Below are 19,711 nucleotides of genomic sequence, written 5' to 3'. Positions count from 1 at the left end.
CTATCTCACCACCCAGGCTTAGATCTCGAGCCCAGTCATATGTAAGAGGAAAAAGAACCACTGACAAAACTCAGAAGAGAACAAACGGTTGGGCTGGCCATTCCTGCTGCAAAGACAGAGCAGCAAAGAGACACAGCCAGGCGCCGTAGTGCGGCGGGCTTTTCGTCCCAGCACTCAGGAGGCAGAGGCAGGCAGGCAGGACTCTTGAAGGTGGAGGCCAGCCTGGTCTACCCAGCAAGTTCCAAGTTAGCCAGAGCTACATAGTGAAACCCTGTTTCTAAAAGTAAAAAAGCAGTGAGAGAGTAGAAGAGAAATACAAAAGAGAGAAAAAAAAAAACAACACATAAAGCTTTCTTGTTAGGGAGTTACACCAAGGAGACATGTAAATAAGACAGGGCAACGAAGATGTAAAATTGTAAGTATCGAGTAAATTTCTTTGGAAATTTCGTGGAGGAAGATAATACCTTGAGAAACAAAGATGGGGGGGCTTTAAAATGTCTTTTGTGTTGTTATTTTATGTTTCATCTTTAAAACTGATAAAAAAAAAAAAAAAAGTTCATTCTCTTCATGGTATAGGAATTGTTGTCCACATAAGAAAAAGTTGATAGATTAATGACAATTGGCTCAATTTGACCTTTTATTAGAAGATGCATTTATTTACGCAAGGGATAAGTCCTTTGTACCCAGTGAGTATGGTCCTAGATCGCTAAATGATATCCTACCAAAGCAGTTTCTTTGTCCACATTGGGGAAGTTACTTTGAGGGTTTCATATGTAACTAACATAAACAAAATCAAGATCATATCGGTGGAGAGATACCTCAGAAGCTAAGAGCACATACTGCTCTTTCAGAGGACCTGAGTTTGGTCCCCACCATCCACATTCAGCAGCTTACAACTCTAAGTAACTCTAGATTTAAGGAGAATCTAATGCCTCTGGCTTCCAAGAGCAAGAACAACTGAACTCACGTGCACAGACGCTCCTACACACACACACACACACACACACACACACACACACACAATTTAAAATGAAATCTTAAAGAAAGAACAGACATGCATAAGAAAGATGATTTAAAAAAAAAAAAAACAAAGCAACCTGGGTTAACTCTGTAAAGTGAATATGTGAGGGAAGAGGTGGGGGTGGGTCATTGTCCCCATGGAAACAGGAATTCATGTCATCTAACATCCTTCACAGTAAGTAGCTTAACCATTTTTCTGTTGCATTATATCATTACACAAAGTAATTTGACAAATTATGTAGCCTTGGCTGACCTGGAACTCCCAAACTAGCCCCGGTTGGCCTTGAAACTCACAGATATCAGCCTGCATGTGCCTTCCTAGTGCTAGGATTAAAGAAGTGAACCACCACGTTCCCACCCAACCCCAACCACCCCATTCTCCCCACTGCTGGCTTAGGGGAAAAAAAAAAAAAACATTTCATTCAACTTCAATTCAATTGGTAGATGTTTAGGTGACTTACAGTGTTTTGAACTTGCAAATAGACAACTCTCTTTTTACTTCATCGTGCATTTCTGGCTTGTGGGTGATTTGAAATATCACTTAAAATTTTACAGCATCAGCATAAATCTTTGCAACACAGAATGAATTTCATGATCAATTAGTTCTAGTTTGGACATTATTGGAGAAGGACTAGTCACAAATGATCATTATTAAGTGCTTTTTCACCCAAATGTCTCAGGGATGTAATGGAAAGATGTAGCTCCTCTGCTTCCATGCACTTGATCTACAAAGCACCACGTACTTGGTCTACCCTATGAAGAAGGAGGGGAGGTCTGTTGTGGCTTGACTAAAGAGACATCTTGCTTTCAAGTGGATTTGTACATGAGATGCAATTAAAGAACATTTTCTATCTTTATTGAATCATGAGATATGCATGTCTTTTTCACTTGTCCAACCTTTGTTAGTTGATATTTCAAGTAAAAGGACCTTTAAGGATGTGCTGTTATTCACTGGTGGCCTTGGGACTATTTTGAGATGTAAAAATCCTTAACCTTTAGTGCTTTATTGATGATGCACTCATCATCAATGCTATTGTGTGACAACATGTGCTCTTAGGAAGAAGCCCAGCGAACTCTGGGCCACTGGACCCAAGTGAGTTGGCCCCCAACAGTGAACAGTCAAAACTATAGCTTTAGGCCAAGAACATGGAGATTGACTACAAATTATTGCTTGTGGTCCACTTCCAGTTTCCAAGTGCAAACATACCAAAGTTTATTTTAAATTTGAGCCAGTCAGACATTTAGTAATATACATCAAAGAAGGAGTGAAGGCTTCCCCTGTTTATTATTTCAACATGATGTCTGTCCCAATAAAGCGTGCACACGATAGATCATGGAGGAGAAGTCCTTCAGTTCCGTGGTTTGCCCTTAAATCTGAACATATACTTGTAAATTAATCCAAAACACATTGTCACGTTCCAATCCCTTTGAAAGCTGATTGTTCTCAATCACTCTTTTAATTTTAGAAATCCAGTGGCCGACTGCCAGGTCACTTACAGATCAGCAGTCCACCCCATGCATAAAAGGGGTGTGAATCTGGAGTGCTCAAAACCCACAGGATGGCACTCAAAGAACTTTAAACTTATTCTAGTCTTCCATATTAATTAAAAAAAAAAAGCCATCTGTGCAAGGTGAATTTTGGTAAGGTACCAATGTTTTTAATGATTCTGGATGGAATTTGAAACTGCTTATGAAATAGAGAAAGTATAGCAAGGGATTCCCAAGATAAAATGCACTGTTTATAAAATTCTGCAGTCATTTGACTACATTTTTAATAAAACACTAGAAAGCATTCTTGTTATTCAATCAGAATTTACAATCAAACTTGAAGGAATTGGCTCTGTAGCAATCTAGTAACATCCACTTTCTACTTTTCTCCTAAACTACCTTTGTTCATCTAAACTCTGTCTGTCTCTCTCTCTCTCTCTCTCTCTCTCTCTCTCTCTCTCTCTCTCTCTGTCTGTCTCTGTCTCTCTCTCTCTCTCTCACACACACACATTTGTCAGAACTTTTTTGGACAAATGCAGAAAGCAACACATGTACATGGCACATGATGAGGAGAGAGAGAGAGAGAGAGAGAGAGAGAGAGAGAGAGAGAGAGAGAGAGAGAGGAAGAGAGAGAGAGAGACACAGAGACAGACAGAGACAGAGGGGGGCTGAATAAAGCAGCAGCACACTGAGGCACATTGTATTTCTAGCCCTTTTCTATACATTTGGAGGAATGCCTCTTCATTTTCATTTTGATTCTTGCTATTTGCACAATTTCTCCCCCTGGGCTGACAACCTATAAACGTAGGCTTTCAATAATCAGAGTGGCAGAAACTCAAAAGAGGACCACTGCCTTGAATTTGGCCAGGAAATGCCTTGACAAGAAGGATTTTTTTTAAAATTGTCATTTGCTCCCCAACCAGTGCGTTCAGTCAATTAAGATTTGGACTGAGGGCCTCCTCCAGTTTGAAGGCCCCTCCGAGTCTGTGATGAACAATCCGTGTTTGTGAGTCATTCGTTTTCTCCATTACCAAAAGGAGAATAGAGGACAATTGCATTGTTTGGACGAATCGGGGTGTTGGGAGGAGTATTTGTCACTAGGCAGAGTGCAGCACCTGACAGGCAGCGATTGATGGCCAGGAATGAGTGTGAGTGGCCGAAGCAGCCTCGTAGGATGCAAATTACTGACTGTGGATTCCAATTTACCCTGTTCATTTTTCTTGCCTGTGCTGAAGACCATTAGTGGTTTTTGAAGCAGTGAAGGGGTCATTACTAATGTGGGGAGGCTCTAGCAGGAGGGAGAAGGAGGGGCAAAGCCTTCTGTAATTACACAGCTTTAAGGAACAAGCTGCAGGCCCTAGCCAAAAAAGTGTCAACACCTCGCAATCAGAAAAATTTATTTTCATTTTATGCTTAACCCATATTAACTCAACATTATCATCTTTCTTTGTTAACATTTGCAGAATATTAAAAGCCTGGCTTCTATATTAATACAGATCTAGTTAACCCTTTTGCTATACAGGGGATTTTGTTGAACCTGATGGCATGTGGGTTCTTGAATAAACCATCATGCACATTTTAGGGAATGTATGCTATTATAGAAGATGAAATACCTGAGAGTTGAATTCTTAGATGATTGAAAAAAACATCCCCTCCTTCAAATGCTGGGATGATTAGAATACTTTAAAGACTTATTTGTATTACTCTTAGTTATGTGTATTGAGGGGGGGGGGATGTACATGTGAGTGCAGGTGCTATCATAGACCAGAGGCCCCAAATACCCTGCAGCTGGAATTATAGGCAGCTGTGAAATGCCCAGCATGGGTTCTGGGAACTGAACTGGGGTCCTCTGTAAAAGAGGTAGGAGGCTCCTTAGCACTGAACCACCTCTCCAGCCCTTGATGAGACCTCCGTGAGGTTGGTGAGATTATGACTCAGGGCTTTCTAGTCTATGAACAACTGTGACATGGGGATAAAAGTTTACCTTTGTGTTGAAGAAGACCAGTGAATTTTGAACAGGACCTTACGTAACAGATGTGTTTCATAATTGCATGCCCTCCAGCACAGAACTTCTTGAAGGAAATGGATAATTGTAAAACAACAATCCTGGGTTTCAAGATGAGAGAGGAAAGGGGAGAGGAGGCTAATGGGAGGGCTACTTATCAGTGGGAGTGAACTCTGATGGCTGGAAAGAGTTAAAAAGCTGAAACGTATGGCTGGGTTCTCTTGCTGCTGTACTTGAAGTTAACATGGAAACATTCCATAGGAAGCATGGCATAGAACTGACTCCTTCCCTGAGATGTGAAATTTATGCATAGGGTGAGGGACAGGTCCTCTGTGCAAATCATCGTACATGACCTTGACAGCCTAGAAAACTAATCAGTGAAAAATTGAAAATTCCCAATCTCATCCTTGGAAAAGACTCGACATCCAATCACTTGCTTTGGTTTCCAAAATAGTTGTGTTTACATATTGGCAAATCCAAATGTAGTTAGCCTCATATCAACTAAGAATTAATAGTTATGTGGACCAGTCTCTCAGAGGTAGCATAGAGTATGAATTCCATGTAACCCTCTAGTGAACAAAGCAAGTGGGCCCACAAATCCCCTACATACAACAGACAGGAATAGGGACACCCAGAACTCTGATGCCATTCTAGCATGGTGGATCAAAGACAGAGAGTCACCTAGGTACCCGGACTTTCATTGCTGGTCCTACAGAGTGTGGCAGGAAGTTGGGGTCGCCCCCACAGGCTCCAGTCCACACTTTGTCAGCAAGTTAAATATATTTTTCCATGTGATGAGGAGAATCAAGCCATGGGATAAAGAATGCACCAAGGGTGGGTTCATGCTGAGGAGTATGTGTGTCTCTTTCCCAACTTCTAACGCATCTTTTCAAACATTTGTCTTTTCATTAGCACCCGTACCCTTCCGAAGAGCAGAAGAAACAGTTAGCGCAAGACACAGGACTGACAATTCTCCAAGTAAACAACTGGTGAGTGACCCCAAGATCTTCCTCCCTTGACCAAAGGGGGGCTTCTAGATCGCTGTTTTCTTTTCTTTCTTGATTTTGTTCCTGGAACAAAGGAAATCAATGGTAATGACTGCATTTCTTCCCCCGAGGTGTGAAATGTATGCCTAGGATGAGGGACCAGGTAGCCTAGGCAAGTGGGTTTTGTGGGGTTTCTTCTTCTTTCTGACTCTTTCTTTCTTTTTCTTCTCCCCTATGCTCACTTTTCTCATCTCTGATCCTTTCAAATTCTCCAGCTGAATCACAAATTCCGTCTGGCTGGTTCCTGTTAGATACTGTTGTCTGTGTGTTTTTCACAATGCTCCCACACAGCCACTGCTTCTGGGAAGGTTCCTTTTGTCTGGACTCTGAGGAACAATATAGACACAGGGGGGTTGAGGTTTGGTTTTAGTCTTTTGTATCTTCTCATAGGTATTTATGTACTCTAATTTTTTTTTTATAGAAGAGAAGGTTTTTTTTTTTTTTCATTTTTAGCGTATGATTTAGATTACTGGCATGGTGGTATATGGGCCATCTACCCTTTGTACATGGCTTAGAGGGTAACTGAGGAAAAAGGAGGGGTAGGGGATTAAATAAAATGATCACAGTGGCCAAGAAATGATATAGGAATTACTTATCAAAATACTGGCCCAGGTTTTATCAGCGGCTTAATTTTGTTCTGTACATTCTTGGGGTGATGTTCAGATTAATTGAACTGACAGTTCTCTTTCAAAATTCAAGGGAAGTATTTGCACGGATTTCAGGCCTTATACAAACTTAATTACATGGAACTCCACTTTATCATTCTAATTCCATGTAGCAGAGGTTGTATTTACAAATGAGAAGTCTCTGGCTTTATTCACAGCTTTCCTTAATATATTTATCAAAGCAGGTTCATTTACAAAGTGCTCTATCTGTGGGATACAGGCAGGCAGACATTAACAAAGCTTTTAGGTTTATCAGGCTCGCTGCCTGATGAGCTACCCGAGGGTCAATTGATTTTGTGGTTCTGTGATTCATTTTTTTCTCATTTTTCTAGGATCACAATGAGAGACATGCTTGGAGAATTAGCCAGTTTGTCTGCCTTATCTGTCAGGCAATTTTTTTTTTCCCAGGGAAGTCAAGCTACTTAAATTGGCCACAGGAACTGTCGTTATCTGACTTTAATGCACCCTATAGTGTGGATAGCATTTCAATTACACCAGTAACCAAAGCTTAGCTGCAGCCTTTTCATGCCTACTGTTGTACAGAAAGTGATGTGCCTACCTACAGAAGCAGAAAATTGAGTTGCCTTGCTTCTGTCAGGGTGATTAATGCAGAAATAAACTGCTAACCTGAAAGGAGAGGCAGAAAGAAGGGGTAGACAATACAGACTGGAATTCTCTTTAATTTCCTTCTAAAGATTGGAACTATGTACATTTAAAGATACCCTCTAAAGTGAAATCGTGGAATAAAGGTTATAATCTCCAGGGTAAGATGTGTCCAGACGGGCAGTGATGGGGGCCTGCTGATGTGAATAAGTATTATGTATAAATGTATACATTCTCATTCGTGTTCCCAGTTCAAGCAATCAGTGGTGTGAAACAATAAAATAAATACATTCTGGGCCCATTTATTGTTTTCCATGCACAGATTTCCAGTGTAAGCTTCTGCAAATCCATTGGTGCCCGTCCAATTAACATCCCTTTAGAAAATTGGTTTTTTTTTTTTTTTTTTTGTAAACTTGGGCCCATTCGGGGAAGTTGTGCAGGGGACATTTGAAGGAAATGGAATGCTTCTATGATGATATTTGGCCTTGACATTTGACCTTTCTTTGAAAACCCGTCACATATCATCCGTTCTCGGCACTTTTTGATGTAGTCATTGCCCTTGAGAGAAAAGACGTCTCAGTCCTCAATCGAAAGACCAGCCTCCCTCACAGACACCTGGCTGGAGCCTGGAAGAAAGGACCCTTCCTTTCTGAATTCCACGGAGCCCCAAGGCATGTGCAGGAGTTCAGTTGGTGTGATATTTGGGGTTTCTTGTTTCTCTGTTCTTTGGGCCACATTTGCCGAGGGTGAGGAATGACAGTCTGTCATGCGGCACACGTGCCTTAATATGGGATAAATGTTGACACCTCCGTCTCTACAAAATAATTCCATCTTTCTAATTTTCACACTTCCTTCTGGAAAATTCTGTAATCCTGCCCTCAGGTCCAATTCTTAGCTAATAGCTACCATAACTTTGATAACAAGGTGTGACTCCCGAGGATGGCTCCGTAAGAACCCCTGAAACGCTGCCAAGAGTTTAAGACAAGGGCCCCCTACCTGGGGATTTCAGAAAGAAATCTGGAAAGGAGCACTACCTACCTTGGCACATTTTGAACTTGTCCAATTCCTTGACAAAGTCAGGTTTGAAACAGCGCTGCCTAGCCCCCTTCAGGAGGCTTCAGAGTCAGACCTCAGGTGTGAGATAGGGATGAGAAGAGTGGACCGTAAGTAGTTTTCTCAGGAAAAGAAGGGCAAAAGTAGTTCCTGGGGCTGGAGAGACGGCTCAGTGATGAAGAGCACTTGCTGCTCTGCTTCCAGAGGACCCAAGTGTGATTCTCAGCACCCAAGGCACGTGGCTCACAACCACCTATATCTCCAGCTCCAGGGGATCTGATTCCCTCTTCCAGCCTCTGTGGGCATATCCCCAACACACACACACACACACACACACACACACACACACACACACACACAGAGTCACACACACACAGTCACACACGTAAATACACACATACATGTAAATAAAAGTTAAATTTAAAAGAAAAGGTTTAGAAACAAATAGTCTCTGAACTTTAAGCACACCCACCACCCCCCATTAGCCAACTGTGGCCAGGTGTCCAGTCTTACATGCTACTATTCCCAGGGAGTTAGGGCAGTCCGGGAAAACTCCAGATCAGTCAGACCTTCTGTTGTTCTGTGTTGGTCCTCACTTTTGAAGCAGAAAGGGCAAGGTGTTTAGGCAGTACTGTTAACTAACATCCCCAGTAATAAGCGACAGAACATGGCCGCACACACCCAATGAGAACAATAAGCAGTGAAAACAGGCCAGTTAAGACCCGTCAGTAATTAGGAATTAAGAACAAACAAGCAGAATGGACAGCTAGGAGATAATTGAGGGAATGGAAGATGTGGTGGATCTTTGCAGCCTGTGCTAGAACTGACCCCGGAGAACTTTTTGATGTATTTATAGTAGGAAGTGTGCAACACAGGATGACACAACCAAACTAAAGTGTGACTTCCAGAAGGCTCCGTGTTCATGACACTGATGTCATTTCCTACAATTATCTCTCAGAAGTCCATGAATAGTAAACCACCCAATTCCGATTTTGTTTCAAGATGACATTATAGATGAGGCATGGTATCTCACACCTGTAACCCTAGGACTTGAGAGACTGAGGCAGGAGGAATACGTTGAATTCAACACTAGCCTGGACCAGTTTGGACTACAGAGTTAACCCTTGTCTCAAAAAGCCAAAAACAAGCCCAGGCATGGTAGAGCATGCCTTTAATAATTAAAAATAAATAATCACAAAAACAGAAAAATTATCCCGTATAATGGCATAAATAAATTTTTCATCAAATAGCTTGCAAATTAGAGTGGAGATTTCTTCCCAAAGGAAGTGTAGATATTTAAGGGAAATTTTTTAAATGAGAGAGCTCTGATTTCAGTAATTTTTTAAGTTGCATTTATGCATCCTTGACAATAATAATCATTGAAGTATGGCAGTCTCACTTTTACAAAAATCCCAGCTAGGGATTGGGAAATGATGGTTCACATGCTTGGCACACAAAGTAGGTCACGTGTTTGTCACACAAGAAAAAAGACCCAAGTTCCAGCCCCAGAGCTCATAGAAGGCTGGAAGCCCTGGTACCTGTCTGAGATTCTTGTTGTGTAAAGTGAGGTGGGCAGCACAGACAAGAGCATCCAGAGGTTCGGGGCTCGCCCATCTGACACAGCAGACAACAAAGAAGCCTTGTCTCAAACAAGGTGGAAGTTGAGGACCAACTTCCAAGGCTGTCCTCTGACTCCACACATCTGCAGTGGTACATGCGTATTGCACTAACACACACAAAAACACTCATGCACCCATCATACTCCACACACATGCTCACACACACACACACACACCATACTCACAGAGAAAGAAAATGTAAAGCTCTTCCAGCTAAATCACAACACACCTGTTTGCATACAGCATAATACCAGATTATACTGTAGTTATATTTACCTAAAAATTCCCATCTATAGACAAATTTTATTATTGCCGTTTCTTTATTTTGAGACTGGTTTGAGACCAGAATTCTCTATGTTGTCCAGGTTGGCCTTGAACTCATAATCTTTACCTATCCACCTGAGTTTTAGGATTTTAGGCACACAACCACATTTGCTCTGCAGATTACTATTGTTCTTTTGAGACAGGGTCTCACTGTGTAGCTTTGGCTTATCTGGAACTTGTTTATCAACCTGGCAGGCCTTGAACTCATATAGATAGGCCTGCCTCTGACTCCAGAGTTCTGGGATGAAAGGCATGAGCTACTGTGCCTGGCTCCAGATTATTTTTTTTTTTTAAAGAAGAAATATACTATATTCTTAAAAATTCATGTGATTGCAGTAATTATTATCACCAACTACAAAACATCATCCAAAGTCCAGAGGGGCGAGCTATTGACTGAATACAAGTCAACTAGGATTTACTTCTTCCGTAGGCTCCAGGCCCCCAAATAAAGATGCATGAAACTTAAATCAAGGAACTTTTCAGGTGAAGGTGGTCAAGAGAATCCCTTTATATAACAGATAAATGCTCTGCATAGCCTCTCAAACTAAGATGAACTAATCACTCATGTCCTGCTTACCCATCTTCTTATCACAGGGGCCCACAATCATGTTAACTGTAACATCTCTGAATGATCAACACCCTGGTAGAGGGCAGAAGTTGGACTTCTCTTGCTCCAGTTTGGCCCTCTGGCATATTTTCTAGAAGGTACAGGAGTTTGTTCCATTAGGACTGAAGGACTTTTGAGGGTCTCTTGGGCGTCAGTGTGCCTTCCTAGTAGCCCTCCTTCCTTTCAGCTTTAAGAAGGCTCAGATCCTTCCCACACACCAGCACATGATACTTACCTTCCTTATGTGTGAAAGGGAACAGTGCTGGCGTAAAGGATACTGCCGAAAAGTATGCTGTAGGTTACGAGCACTCTGAGAGTCAGAGGCAACACTGTTGGGACTCCAGGTCCTGATTAAAGTGTGTTCAGTAGCCTGAGGGAGGCAATAATAGCCCCTAGGAAGCCGGTCATCCCAGACAAATTCAAGAGTAGAGGCCATCATCCCAAATTCACCTGGATGCTTCCGCTTGAAGAACTGTCGTCATGTTCTAGGTGGATTTTAGGAGGGACAGTCGCTTGCAGGCTTCTGTCAGTGCATTTCCAAGTCCAATCTGAAGCCTAATTAGTAGGAGGCAGAGTAAGTGGTGAAAAGGTCGCACCTCTTTACAGCAAAGAAAAGTCATTTTCCCGGGTATGTGTGTTGTCATCCTACCGCCGAGAGAGCCGACACCAGGAAATATGTTGTAATATTAGGACATCAAGAGTAAGCTGGGAATTGAGGGAAATAATTTTGTGGTAAACATATGGAATAATTGGCCAGTGGTGCAAGAAATGTAAATGAGGAACAGAGACAGCTGGACACTTTTATCTCAAGAGAGAAAGGATTGAAGGATTGAGTGGTAAACCAGGGAGGTGGGGTTGAGGAAAACCTAGATAGAGCAAAGCCTGCCGGACTAAATCTCCTCTCCCTGCTCAGCACTTTCCACCATGGCCATTTGTTAAATGCATAGCTGCCGTCTGCGGTGATTATTTCCAAGTAACATCTATGTTTCAGAATAAAAATCCATTTGAATCTCAAGTCAAATTTGCCAGGTGCTAGATTCATTGTCAGCATTTAATGTGCTGAGACTGGCAATGCTGAGGAAATGAATTTAAAAAAAAAAAAAAGCATGCTTTTGAACTGCAGTGTGGAGAGCTGGAGGTAAGAGTTTTGTCTCTTTAGGTTCTCTGTGTCAGAAACACCCAGTCCCTGGCAGGGAGGTGGAGAGGCCAAGGGGAACCTGATGCTTCCAACTTGTCCCATGCTGTCTTCCACTAACCCCAAAAGGGTTCCTCCTAACAGATATCCCCTAGGCTGTGGTAGCTATGGGACTTCCCATTCTACCCATCTCCACAGGACGCTAAATGTGCCATCCGAGGGTCCTACTATTATTATTTCTTGGAGACCCACAATTATTTCTAAGAAGGAAGGGGTGAAATAGATGAGAAGTTAGAAGATAGGAAAAGAAAAGCACACGTGGTGAATGCCTAAGGAGAGGAACTACCCTGAAATTTAAGTGGGTTTCGGTTGCTCTGTCTGCCCTGCAGGAAATCTCACAGGGGTGAAGCTAGGAATCTATAGATGGTCTACCAATTTTGAGTAAGAGGCAAGGTGACCAGCCCACATTTCCCGTTTCATGGTATGAAATTCTCACAAAAAAATGCAAACCTTGCGGCTATTTCATGGACTGGGGCAGCCAGGCCTGCCACCCATTGCCCTGCCAGATCAGTGATTCTCAACAATTTCTAGCCTGTATTGATAGAAGTACCATTTCTAGAAATTTCGATTCAGTCCAAATGTAGGCAAGCAGCTCAGACTCAGCAAGAGCCTTTTAAAAGTGGTAAACAAAAGGAACAGAGGGGAAATAAAGGAAGGCAATGCCAGTGTGTGTGGGGGGGGTGCAAAGGGGAGGTTTGAGGCAGTCCTTTACATTCAATTACACCCACCCCTTTGTGCTTTTAACTTTTTTCTTTATTTATAAAGAAAGAATGAAATATGGTTTTCATAGCAAGCTGGCGGCATTATCTCAGGATGCATATTTCTTTGCTGGGTTAGAATGCCAATAAGAGGAGGGGAAAAAAAAGTTGCTCGTTTAGAGGGATGCAAGCCGCTGGAGAGAAAACACCAAACAACAGAAAAAGAATGCAACAAATGTTTGAAACAACTCCAAAAAGAAAAAAAAAAAGTCTCTTAAAGAAATATTTAAATAAGAAAACTTTGAGAGAGGAAAGTCCTCATATTGAAAGTTACCGTTGTTCAAGTCTCTACATTACAGAAGGAAAATTGGCCTAAAATGCATTTGGGTTTTTGTAATTTTTTTTTTTTTTTTTTTTTAGGTTTTTAGAATTAGCCTTCTCTCTTTCACTGACAAAAACAATGAGTCCAGACAGCTCCCGCATTAGGCACAGGACTCTACCTACCTCTGCACTTCATTACGCCAGTATTTGGAAGGGAGACAGCGTTTGCTCCAATAGGTCCTTTATCCATCGCCACTGGCATCATCTACATGGTTTCTCTAGTAATGCCGAAAGAAAAGCCTATAGCTCAGCCTGCTGCAGGATTGGAGGCTCGGATGCTATTGACTTGAGCATTTACTCCTTTTTACAGAGGGGGAAAAAAGAGGGAAGCGACATCATTAAAAATATTACAAATGTACCCTAGAGCAACCGATTTAGTAAGTATTTTTAGCTCCAGTTACAGAAAATTAAAGTAAAAGTTGTATTTAAAAAAAAAATCTTTTTTTCAAAAATAAAATCAAGGAATTGGGGTTTTCAAGGAACTCTTAAGTTAATTCTAGAATGTAGAAAGTAGAAACCTCACCGGTGCAGTGCTTCTACCAAGCCTGAAATTGGAAGTATTAAAAAGATACAAAATGGATCAGAATGTATCAAGACTGGGCTGTCCTACTGATCTCATGAGTTCCATGGCTGCTGCAGCTGGGTTCTCGAATTCAGTGTTGTTGGGTTTTCCCCTACCGTGGGGCTTTTTCCAGTAAAATGTCCTGCAGTATTGAGCACTTTTAAAATTCCTTCCAAAAATTCGCTTTCCGAGAAGCCCTTTCTGAATAGTCTTTAGACTGCCTGCACCCCGCGTACCTTCTCCTTCATTCATGCGTTCTCCCACTGGAGAGCAGCCTTGTAAAAATGACTTAATTGAGATTCTGCTCTGTTAATGAGTAAATGTAGGTCCTATTAACCTCATGATCTTGAGGACTCGTTTTTGTTGTTACCGCTGCTGTTTTCATTGTGTTGGATTTTTCAAGTATGAGAGTAAGCAGGGGTAGGTAGCACCTCCTTGTGCCCACCCGACTTCCACTTACCCCACTACTTTTAGGACACTCAGAACCATTTATTCCTAGTGTGTAAACAAGGAAACTCAGTTTGTATCTGAAAAAAACAATCCTTAGAGATTTGGGGAGAGGAGGAAAGGGAGCCTTGCTTTTCGTTTCAATATTGCTTTCCTCGAGTTCTTTTCCTGTTCATTGTTTTTCTCCTAATCAGAACATCCAGTGTTGTTTCCGGTTTGGTTTTGTTTTTGTGGGTGAATCGGAATCATCCCTGCTGACTGGTCTTTCCCTAGAGATTAGCTGCTGACTCCCAGCCCAACTCAGATTCACACACAGTCTGCACTGAGGTCGAAGCATGCAAGGTTCTTTCTCTCTTTCCCTGGCAAGGTAAACACTGGGAGATAGAGCATCTCCAGATACAATGTATCTTTTAGATATGTCCCAGCAGGCTGAGGTTTCGGGTTAATATGGACGTCTAGAGCCCCAAACTTCCCTCAAGCCTTTAGAGGAGCAACAAAAACTTCAGCAGATCAAATATAGAGTGCTTGGAACAGGGAATGAATTTTCCAGATTTGAATTCAAATCTACCCCAAAATCCACACGGTGAAAATTCTCCCCAGGGGTCTTGACTTAATGGCTTCAACTCAGCTCTTGAGAAAAACAAAAACAAAAACAAAAACAAAAAAAAAAAAAAAAAAAAAAAAAAAAAAAAAAAAAAAAAAAACTGAGTCTTCCTTGACTAAGGGTGTTTTCTTCTACCAAATTGATAGGATGATGTCTTTCTGGCCCCAGTTGCATACTTCATGCTGTATGATATGGCTGATAATGTCCAAGTGAAATGATCATCTATTTTGAAACTGCATTCAGATTTAATTTTACTTAACTCTGAAACGTATGCCAATAAAGACACACATTTTGAAAATGTAGAAGAATCTCTGGGCAGCGCTAACTAACTCCAAGTGTATGCCACAACATACAGAAGCTAACAATGTGGTCTGTTTGTCCGTTTTTGTTTTTGTTTTCTAAGTTGTGGATCTGATTCTTAGTGTTTTATGTGCTAGCAGAGTTGGAAAGCTACAAAAGGGATTCGTGAGCAATTTTCCTCTTCTTAAAAATCTGTAGAAAGAAGCTCAATGGAATTTGGCCCCAGCTGGTTTATTTCCTGTGTTACCTGAGGCCAGGTGAGACAGGGCAAATTCCAAATACCTTCTTAGCCAGGAGGCCACTCCTGGATCTGCGTGATTCAGTGTGACTCAGTGCTACACACGCAGGTCTCTTGTGAACCCGAGCTGTGTTTGTGAGTTTGTGTTTGATGGCATGGACCAGAGTCATAGAATGGGAAAGAGAAAAGGAGAAATCCTCACTCTAAAGGAACAGGCCAAGTTAGGGATTAACTTTCCTCATATTTTTTTTTCATAATGATATTACAAAAGCAATGTTAGTAAACAGGAAACAGGTGATGTGTAAAATAATTAGCACCAAGAGGAACATAATAGGTGACTTATTAAAATCCATACATGGATTATATGAGCCCGTCAGGTTCAGAGACCAGAAAGCATGTGACTCCAGTGCCGTTTCTGAGGGGATCGCCCCAGTGCACTGTGGCAGCTTAGTGCTTCTGACATTAAATAAGCTGCAGGTGTGATTGATTGAGTAGCCTTTGACAGGAAGGAGAAGCTGGAATCTCCTAGTCCTCGCTGAGCCGGGGCTCTGTTTTCATTACCTTCTCCAAGTATTACATTTAGTCAACCGAGTTACGTGTAGTTCTGGGAGAATCTCTCCTGTTCCCAGAAGTCATTGTCCCACTCATAATAAAATTATGCTATCAGTTTGCCACAAGAGAAACACTGGAGTTCACTAAATTATTGCCATGTGTTTTGTACTGAAGACGAAGTGATACCAATTAAAAAAACAACCACCCCTAGATTCTCCTTTTTAACGGTGTGAGGGGAGGCGGGAGGGTGGCTCGCAAGGGAGGTCATGTCTCCCTTTTCTACGTTACAAATTTCATTTTCCTTAATTAGAAAATGGAGCTTATGGAGAATGAGCAAGGGGTTTAAGTGAAGAAAGAAGAAAGACGGAAACCCCGAGCTGAGCCCTAAATAATATGTCAGAAAATGACAACTTGCCTCCCTCAAGACTATTTCATTTGAAAGATTTGCTGGGTTACATTAGGCTTGGATAGATTTTTCTGGAAATGGGGCCATAACCCAGAGACTACAAAAATGCCCCAGCTTCACAGTTCTACAGATAAGTCAGACCCATACCTTGGTCCCATCACAATGACAAGTACATACTTCTTAGCACTCACCTAGGGCACCAGTTTCAAGATGCGGTCTCCCCTGAGACGGGAGCTGTAGTTATGATATGAGACTATCATGCATCTTTTCGATTATCAGCAGGATCTAATATCCTCCTGTTTTAACCCATATTCTGCTAGGTTAATTAAAGAATGGCCAATGATTGGGTCTCAGGAGGAAATCTTGACTGTTCATACCCCAAATAAATAATGTCTGCTGATTTACCGTCAGTTTGATGATAAAATAAATTTAAAATTTTATATGTCGTGCTTAAGTCAGTTTCCATCCCGTTATACAATAAAAGTATTTCCAGTCACAGGCAGTAATTTACTAATTTTAAATAATATTTTAATGATAAAGTTTTACGAAGTAGTTGTGGAAAACTCTTTGTAGTATATTATAATGAGTTGTATTTTTTTTTCATAATTGTGGAAAACTCTTTGCAGTATATTATAATGAATTGTATTCTTTTCTTAATTGTAGAAAACTCTTTACAGTATATTATAATGAATTGTATTTTTTTTTCCTGAGGACAAATGTAAAAATGCTTAAGGAAACTGGTACTTTATGGCGATGATACAATTTTCCCAGCTAACACCAGAAAATTGCTAGCAATGGGAGAATAAAACAATGAATACCTCCGTTACTTACACTTCCAAGAGAAAATCTTCCACAGCCTAATTGTAGAATTTACCAAGAGACTAAAATGGATCCAAAGATAAAGTCCCTTTTGGACAATGCAGCAGAATGCCACTGGGGTGTGTCTTGTGAGTGAGAGTCGTGGTATTTGACTGTGAGGGCAAACAAGTTGACGGTCTGAAACAATTTCTGGATTTTTCTTCTGCCTTTGAATTAAGGTGTTAGTAAGTACTCATAGCTTAGTACTGAAATGAATTCAAACCAGCTAGAGAGAGGTTGAGGAAGGAGACACTTGAAACATCCGTTGAGGGGAGAGGGCCACTCACTCAGCATGCTGTTCCTTACAGGAGATTAGATTTGAAGTTCGTTTGCAATCAGCGGAAGGAACTGCCTTTAGTCGGCAGATAGAAGCAGCGTGTGAGAAACCATGAAGGAGGGAAATGGAGTCCAGCAGGAAAACAGCCTTCTCTTACTGGGGAAAATAAATTTGCAAGTACCCAATGCAGTGGGGGGGGGGGAAGAAGGGAGGACCAGACCCCCCCCAGAACAGTGGAAAGAGCAATGTTCACGCACAGCACCATGCAATGTGAACTGTGAAGGGAATGGACCAGGACATCATCAGTAGCTTGGATCTAATTCCAACCCAGACAATGTGTGTGATCTTGGGCAATTTATCCTTTCTTATATCTATCCCCTCATCCATTAAAGAATGGGGACTGGGTGATTTTTTTAAGGTCCTTTCTATCCTTAAAATTCTATTATTTTATTATTCTAAGCCTGTGAACTGAAAAAAAAAAAATCTAGTCAAAGCAAGCGAGATGAAAAATGATTTTAACCATTGTGTCTTGGATTGATTAGAGGAAGAGATAGAGAGACCAGCCATAGGAGGCTATGAGGGACTTAAACAAAGCCCCGAATCAGAGACTTAGCTATTAAAATGAAGAAAAAGAAACCAATTTTTATCGCTATTGTTAAAAACTGTAGCAGGATTTAGTGACTAATTCAGCATGGGGAAGAATAGGGTGAGAACCACAACTCCCGGCTCTGGGCTTCAGGGAGCAAGGGCTTGGAACTGATTTCCACAATGACAACGGATTGGGGGGGTGGGGACTGATTTCTCTGAAAAGATGAGCTTGTTTTCACAATAGGTCACAAAAAAAAAAAAAAAAAAAGAGATGAGCCCTGCGGGGGAAGAGGTCAGAATAACAGGAAACAGTGTAGGACCACACAGAGGGGGCAAAGGTAAGTCTGAGGGTACAGATGTTATTCAGACCCTGACAGCAGATGAGCCTGTCCAGGAGAGGAGGTCTTGGGTGACAGGGATGCTGGGAGGAAACCATGCTGATCCCTGCTATTTACAGCATACTGAAAAGTCTGCACCCCATTGATAACTCCATGGGAGCATCCTCAGGGAGAATGCTGCCCGGGGCAGGATTTCCATTTGTAAGTTACTGTCCAGTTGGATGGGGGCAAGTAGAAGTGGTGAATCTCTTTAACCCTCAAAGATTGTGGGGCCAGTGAGATGGCACAGAAAGTGGGGGTGTCTGCTCCCATGCTTGATGGCTTGAGTTCAGTCCCCAGGGGAGCTATTCTCCAGGGAGAAAACCCCTTCTCCCAGGTTGTCCTGTGACCTCCACATAAATACTGTGGCACACAGGCATGTTTCTTTCCCCACGTGGAGATGGGCTCATAAGAAGTACACATTCCCAGAGCCAGAAACTTTTGACTTAAGTAGAACACGCCCAGTTTTTCCACAGCTGTGCAGCCTGGAAATCTTGTAAAGGTGTGTGTGGAATTACATAGCCGTTTGTTTGTTTGTTTGTTTTCTGGGCCTTGTTTTTTGTTTGTGAAATTCCTTTGGGGTTCTACTCCTTCAAAGGTCAGCAACAAAACAGAAATAATCTTTCTTCTAGAGTACCTTACAGAGAGTAGTGCTCTGTAATCACCTTCACGGGAGGCCGACCCTTCCCGTCCCTTGCCTTGACACTCTTAGAGCAACTTGTAAACTTTAAAAAGGCGGTGTTGGAGAAAACCAAAATATCATCTTACTTAGCTGTTGTCGTGGAGTCCATGAATACCTAATCCTGGTTGCTTGGAAAAATTCTTCTTGAAAGGTAGATAGACTTCTGAATGGTCCAAGGGCTTTCCACTAAGTTAAAATTACAGGCAGCGATTCTTAGAAAACCATTGAATTTGGAGCCTTTGAGATGGCCAGGCTAAATGAGTTCCCATGTAGTTATCCTCATTTGTTAACGTTATCTCTTTCTGTTGTTGTTTACACTCTTTCTCTCTCTCTCTCTCTCTTTCTCTCTCTCTCTCTCTCTCTCTCTCTCTGTGTGTGTGTGTGTGTGTGTGTGTGTGTGTGTGTGTGAGAGAGAGAGAGAGAGAGAGACAGAGAGACAGAGAGACAGAGAGAGACAGAGACAGAGACAGAGATGATCTCACTATATATCCTTGGCTCTATGGGAACTACTTATGTAGAACTGGCTGGCCTCAAACTCACAGAGATCCACCTGCCTCTGCCACCAAAGTGCTAAGCCTAAAGGTGTGCACTAGCTTGCCCTGCCCTGATAATGCTATATAAACCAAACTCTGCACATTGCCATTTGGCTAGCAAATTGTCTGTTTTGTCGATTCCTGACCACACAGCAAAAGAGGGCAGAAAGTCAGCAATTTGCAAATAGGAATAACTAACTATGCCACTTAAACATTTAAGTTGATTAGACATTTGTGAGGTGTCCTCAACATCTTAAAAACTTAAAATAAATTTAGCAACTTGCAAATAGGGATAACTGGACCATTTAAATATTTAAGTCAATGGGTTTTTTTTTTTTTTTTTTTTTTTTTTTGTGACATCCTCCAACATCCCACAGGGCTTCAAAGCACAATGTAGTCAACAAATCCCTGACACTTGCAGCCCTAAACCCCTCCAAGCTATGTGTTGCTTTACTGCTCACTGAGTCCCACAATCAGTTTCTCACTGAAGAATTTGTTTGTGTTGATGTGTTTGCTAAAGCAGAGTTCATCTCTCTGAGAAAGTCTCCCACATGTGAGTGTTTTTCTTGTTAAGGGGTGTTGT

At 41.7% G+C, this 19,711-nt stretch overlaps 1 protein-coding gene across 12 annotated transcripts in view; it reads left to right on the top strand.

Annotated features, from left to right (window-relative positions):
- The window catches only part of Meis2 (Meis homeobox 2), a 213,360-nt gene that overhangs the window by 147,825 nt on the left and 45,824 nt on the right, over positions 1-19,711 (top strand). For all 12 annotated transcript variants that reach the window (XM_028875781.2, XM_028875776.2, XM_028875775.2 and 9 more), the window contains one exon: positions 5,426-5,502. In XM_028875781.2, the coding sequence (XP_028731614.1) occupies positions 5,426-5,502 (77 nt within the window). The remainder of the gene's footprint in view (positions 1-5,425; positions 5,503-19,711) is intronic.

This window comes from Peromyscus leucopus, chromosome 4 (assembly GCF_004664715.2).
Source record: "Peromyscus leucopus breed LL Stock chromosome 4, UCI_PerLeu_2.1, whole genome shotgun sequence".
Lineage (NCBI taxonomy): Eukaryota > Metazoa > Chordata > Mammalia > Rodentia > Cricetidae > Peromyscus > Peromyscus leucopus.
Note: the sequence above shows the minus strand (reverse complement) of the source record. Positions and strands in the feature narration are given on the sequence as shown.